General features: G+C 51.2%; 1 protein-coding gene across 1 annotated transcript in view; it reads right to left on the bottom strand.

Moving 5' to 3' along the window:
• Window positions 1-1239: 1239 nt before the first annotated feature.
• The window catches only part of LOC148143086 (uncharacterized), a 260306-nt gene continuing 255545 nt past the window's right edge, over window positions 1240-6000 (bottom strand). The window contains exon 9 of the mRNA XM_087973994.1: window positions 1240-3019. Coding sequence (XP_087830120.1) covers window positions 1592-3019 — 1428 coding nt within the window. The 3' untranslated portion in view covers window positions 1240-1591. The remainder of the gene's footprint in view (window positions 3020-6000) is intronic.

Here is a 6000-nt window from a genome sequence, read left to right as displayed (position 1 = left end):
TGGAAAATATTCAGCCTGGAGTCCGGTTACTAGTGGTGTGCCACAAGGATCTGTTTTGGGACTACTGCGGTTTGTCATTTTTAAAATTACTTCGGTGCAGGCAGAGGTGGATGGATTAGCAGAATTGGGCTGAGAGGTGGCAAATGGAGTTCAATGCAGCTAAATGTGAGGTGATTCACTTTGGAAAGAATAACAGGAAGCCAGTGATCTTGGAGTCCATGTGCATAGATCCCTGAAAGTTGCCACTCAGGTGGATAGTGCTGTGAAGAAGGCATACAGTGTGTTAGGTTTCGTTCGTAGAGGGATTGAGTTCCAGGGAACCGTAATGTCACGCTGCAACTATACAAAACGCTTGGAATGTTGTGTATAGTTCTGGCCCCCATATTTCAGGAAGGATGTGGGAAGCATTGGAAACGGTGCAGAAGAGATTTACCAGGTTGTTGCCTGGTCTGGAGGGAGGGTCTTATGAGGAAAGGCTGAGAGACTTGGGTCCGTTCTCATTGGAAAGAAGGAGGCTAAGAGGTGATTTGATAGAGACATATAAGATGATCAGAGGATTAGATAGGGTAGACAGTGAAAGACTCTTTCCTAGGATAGTGACGTCAGCTTGTACGAGGGGGCATAACTACAAATTGAAGGGTGATAGATTTAAGACAGATGTCAGAGGCAAGTTCTTTATGCAGAGAGTGGTAAGGGCGTGGAATGCCCTACCTGCTAAGGTAGTCAACTCAGCCACATTAGGGAGATTTAAACAATCCTTAGGTAAGCGCATGGTTGATTTTGGGATAGTGTCAGGGAACGAGCTGAGAATAGTTCACAGGTTGCGTAATATCGAGGGTTGAAGGGGCTGTTGTGCGCTGTATTGTTCTATGTTCTTTGTTCTATGTTCTAAACTGAGTGCAGGAGACTGAAAGAAATGAGCAGCTTTAAAACAAAAACCTCTTGGAGCTCAAAGCTTTCAATGAGAGTCTGAGCCCAGTGGTAAGTTCAGGTAACCTTTATTGCAACCCAACTTTGTTACAGCTTCAGATCCCCCCCAGCAAAAAGGCAAAGAAACAGCAGTTGCTTTTTGAGCACCTCAAGGTCAAAGTGCACACACCACACCTCCCCTGTCCCACCCCCCCTCACTGTCTTGACTATTGGCCAGCACCAAGTTGTTCCTTTGTAATCGGATCCTTGGTACAGCCGTAACCCGGAGGAAGTATTGCCTCATCAGCAATTTCAACCCATACCTTGTCTCCAAGTAAGTTTCTCCCCGCTCATTTGCCAGGAAGGGGCAGTGTAGTGTCAACCAGACTGCTGTGGGTCTGGAGTCACGTGTAGGGCAGACCGGGTAAAGGATGCAGCTGGAACGACTGAGTGAATCCTTTCCCACAATGGTGGTTCCCTTCCCTAACAAGGGAGAGTGTGAATCAGATGGGGGCTTTCTCCCGCACCACACCCTCCCTGAAACGGTCTCATCGTTCGATTCCGAACTCCACATTTCTGACCGAATGCCAATTCTGCCATCTGTCGTGGGGGGATTCAAACCCGGGAGTCCCCAGAACCGGGTTGATAGTCCAATCGATAATGGCTCTCGGCCGTCACTTCTTCAATCCCCCTGTGATGGCACGTGAACTCGCTGGTGTTTCCGCAGGTTGGAGGAGTAGGTGAAGCCCTTCCCGCACTGAGAGCAAGTGAACGGCCTCTCTCCGGTGTGGATCCGCTGGTGCCTCAGCAGGGTGGAGACCTGAGTAAAGGCCTTCCCGCACTCTGGGCAGCTGAAGGGCCTCTCCCCCGTGTGGACCCGCCGGTGGGTCAGCAGGTGGGAGGAATACCTGAAGCCCTTCCTGCACTCGGGGCAGCTGAAGGGCCTCTCCCCCGTGTGGACCCGCTGGTGGGCCAGCAGGGTGGAGGAATTCCTGAAGGCCTTCCCGCACTCGGGGCAGCTGAAGGGCCTCTCCCCCGTGTGGACCCGCTGGTGCCTCAGCAGGGTGGAGACCTGGGTAAAGGCCTTCCCGCACTCTGGGCAGCTAAAGGGCCTCTCCCCGGTGTGGACCCGCTGGTGGGTCTGGAGGTTGAAGGAGCAGGTGAAGCCCTTCCCGCATTGAGAGCAGGTGAACGGCCTCTCCCCCGTGTGGATACGCTGGTGGGTCATCAGGGAGGAGACGTGGGTAAAGGCCTTCCCGCACTGAGAGCAGCTGAAGGGTCTCTCCCCTGTGTGGATCCGCTGGTGGCTCTGCAGGGTGGAGGAGCAGGTGAAGCCCTTCCCGCATCGAGAGCAGGTGAACGGCCCCTCCCCGGTGTGGACAGGCTGGTGCATCAACAGGGCGCAGGAATTGCTGAAGTCCTTCCCGCACTTGGGGCAGCTGAAGGGCCTCTCCCCCGTGTGTATACGCTGGTGGCTCCGCAGATTGGAGGAGCAGGTGAAGCCCTTCCCACACTGAGAGCAGGTGAACGGCATCTCCCCCGTGTGGACATGCCGGTGACTCCACAGGGTGGAGGAATCGCTGAAGGCCTTCCCGCATTCAGGGCAACTGAAAGGTCTTTCCCCCGTATGGACACGCTGGTGCCTCAGCAGGTTGGAGAACTGGGTAAAGGTCTTCCCGCATTCAGGGCAACTGAAGGGCCTCTCCCCCGTGTGGACATGCTGGTGGGTCAGCAGGGTGGAGGAATTGCTGAAGGCCTTCCCGCACTCGGGACAGCTGAAAGGCCTTTCCCCCGTATGGACCCGCTTGTGCCTCAGCAGGGTGGAGGCCTGGGTAAAGGCCTTCCCACACTCTGGGCAGCTGAAGGGCCTCTCCCCCGTGTGTACATGCTGGTGGCTCAGCAGGTGGGAGGATGTGCTGAAGGCCTTCCCGCACTCTGGGCAGCTGAAGGGCCTCTCCCCGGTGTGGACCCGCTGGTGGGCCAACAGGTAAGAGGAATGTCTGAAGGCTTTCCCGCAGTCGGTGCAGGGGAATGGCCTCTCCCCAGTGTGACTGCGCCGATGAGTCTCCAGGGCAGACGGGACACGGAAGCCTTTCCCACAGTCGCCACACTTCCACGGTTTCACCACGGGGCGGGATTCCTCGGGTTTCTCCATGGCCACAGCTTCAGCTGCACACAAACACGTTTAGAGCCCCTCCATGCCGTGAAATCCCCTTTCCAGGCCGTATAACTGTTTCGGGCTCCACGCACAGTGCGCTGCAACAGTGGGGGCTCTCGTCCAGTCCCACTGATACTGAAAACGTCCTCAAACAGGAACCAAAAAGCGTTGATCCCTCTCACAGAAATCACAGTCAAAAATCTTTGCGGTCCCGATGGATTGAGTGACTGTCAGACATTGACATCAAAGTGAGGACTGCAGACGCTGGAGAGTCAGTCAAGAAATGTGGCGCTGGAAAAGCACAACAGGTCAGGCAGCATCTGAGGAACAGGAGAGGCAATGTTTCGGGCATAAGCCCTTCATCTGTTGATTTTGAAACTTCAATCTTCAGATTTTCAAATACTCTGCAAAAAGAGATTACAAAAGTCATCACTATCAGTGCAGGGTAGAAATTCAGAACAAGCAATTCTACTTTCTGTGGAATATTCTTTTGTTGTTCCACAAAATTGAAAGCACCATCCCACTCTCTCTCCCCCTCTGTTCTCACTCCGCTCTAACTAATTCCCCTGAAGGTGCTGATTCAGGATCTTACAGGGGCAGAAAAAGCAAAAACATCAAGACTGACATCTCGCTGAATTTTACATACCTCCAGCTGAAAGTTAATATCTTTAACAACACTGGGATACTGCTGAGAGTGAGCAGGTCTGATTTTGGGAAGCAAAAAAAAAAGTGTCAATTCAGGGTGAACCTGCAATGCAGCTTCTTGAGGAAGGACCAGACACAAAATGGTTATCGACCCCGAGAAGGTGGGAGCAAAATGAGACATCAAGGCATTAACACCAACACACTTCAGTCAAACTCTTTTGCTTCCAGTCAGGCAGAACATGCTCTGAAAGTCCAGCTTTCATAACCACACTTCTGCTCTCACTGAAGACAATTAGAGTCACACAGCACGGAAACAGACCCTTTGACCCAACCTGCCCAGATATCCTAAATTAATCTAGTCACGTTTGCCAATACTTGGCCCCTATATGGGGCGGGAGCTGGCAGCTGGGACTAAATTGGATTGGCTATCTTGTCAGCAAGGACGGGTTGGACCGAAGGGTCAGTTTCTGTGCTGTACATCTCTATGACTCCAGTTGCATTTGCCATCACTTGGCCCTGACCCAACTGAACCCTTCATATTCAGATGCCCGTCCAGGAGCCTTTTAACTTGTCATCGTAACAGCACCCACCACTTCCTCTGGCAGCTCACGCCATCGCTCAAGCGACTCCACGTTGAAAGCGTCAGATCTGGTGCACCATATGACATCAGGATAATCTCAGATTGTACCGGATTGCATCGATACTCAGTCAGTGGCTTTCCCGATCAGGATGTTGTACGTGATCAAACAGGTCAGTGGGTAGGCGATCCTCCACCTCTTAGTTCAAGTATCTCTACGAGAACTCCGTTGCTGGAGGGTCCCTTGGAGACACTTCAACTGGATTTCATTGAGTTGGAGAAATGAGTTGAGTTGCTATAAATGTGTTTTGCTTGTTGCTGATGTCTTTTCGAAGTGGATTGAAGCCTACCCTCCTCCTAATGCTACTGCTGAGACTGTGATGAAAATTTTGTTTAAGGAAATAATTCCCGCTTCAGTATACCTGTGTGCATTAGCTCGGACAATGGACGACACTTTGTAGGTAATATTAACGGAGAACTCTGTTCCCAGCTTTGTATTTGTCGGCAACTGCATGGTGCTTATCATCGTCAGGCGGCCGGCCTTGTTGAATGTTTTAACCAGACTCAAGACTAAACTTGCCAAATTAGTGGCAGAGTATGGCCTCTCCTGGTTATGCTCATCCCTGTGGCCTTATTTCAGATGCAATCCATGTCTGCGAGCAAGACACGACTGTCTCCAGCTGAGAGTCTCTCTGGTCACCGCCTCCGAACCCCTTGGAACGATTCAACTCCCTTCTCAGTCCACTTCCACCACATGATCGAAGCAATGATTGGTTATGTTCTTGCTCTAACTAGTGTTATGCGTGGCTTTTACTCCCAGGAGCGTACGGCCTACAGCGATGTACCCTCCCTTTCAGCCTCGTCACGGGTAGAGCCTGGTTCGTTCGTGCTCATCAAGAACTGGACTGGCAAAGGTCTCCAACCTCGTTGGGATGGCTCCTTCCAGGTTTTACTTCCCACCCCTATGGTGGTCAAAGTCACTGGGCACTCAGCTTGGGTCCAACTGCACCATTGTCGATGGGTTTTGAATTTTGCTGTTGTTCTAATGTTAATCTTATTACAGGTACTTGAACTAAGAGGAGGGACATGTGGTGGATCGCTTATCTCCTCACCTTTCTGATCACGTACAACATCCTGATGGGGAAAGCCACTAAGTATGGATGCGACCAGGAATGATCAGAGATTATCCACCACCCATGCTGAGGAGATGTCGTCCAGTGCACCGGACCAGACGCCTTTGACGTGATGAAGATTGATTATTGCAATGGACTCTTACATCAGAAAGACCAGATGGTCCATCTGGACAGTAGAAATCAGTGGGAGTTACCATGTCGTTACCATGTTTTTTTTATTTTACCTGCAGACGCAAGCCTAGTGAGGATAAAAATGATCAACCCCGTTATTATGGTAAATATTTTAAGGACGCCCAGGAACACCATCCCATTTTGCAGGACTGGCCGACTTGAGAAAAGGGAAGCCTGATAGGGGAAACTCCTCAATCCACAAACAACGTATTTATACAGGCCCACAGAACGCTCTTCACCCCAGAGATAGTAATATGTTACTCCTCTCTATCGGGAGATGACTTACTTGCCCCGTCCTCAGTCCCCGATTCCATTCTATTCGTCAGACTTCCTACTGCCGACCCAACGAAGAGAAATATCGTTTTCCAATAACCTCGGATCTGTGTATACAAACAGCTGGTGTAACA

This window comes from Chiloscyllium plagiosum, unplaced genomic scaffold (assembly GCF_037043375.1).
Source record: "Chiloscyllium plagiosum isolate Xiang-an unplaced genomic scaffold, Cpla_swu_hap1 HiC_scaffold_27, whole genome shotgun sequence".
Taxonomy (NCBI): Eukaryota; Metazoa; Chordata; class Chondrichthyes; order Orectolobiformes; family Hemiscylliidae; genus Chiloscyllium; species Chiloscyllium plagiosum.
The sequence above is the reverse complement of the archived record's forward strand: the minus strand, read 5'-3'. Positions and strand labels throughout refer to the sequence as shown.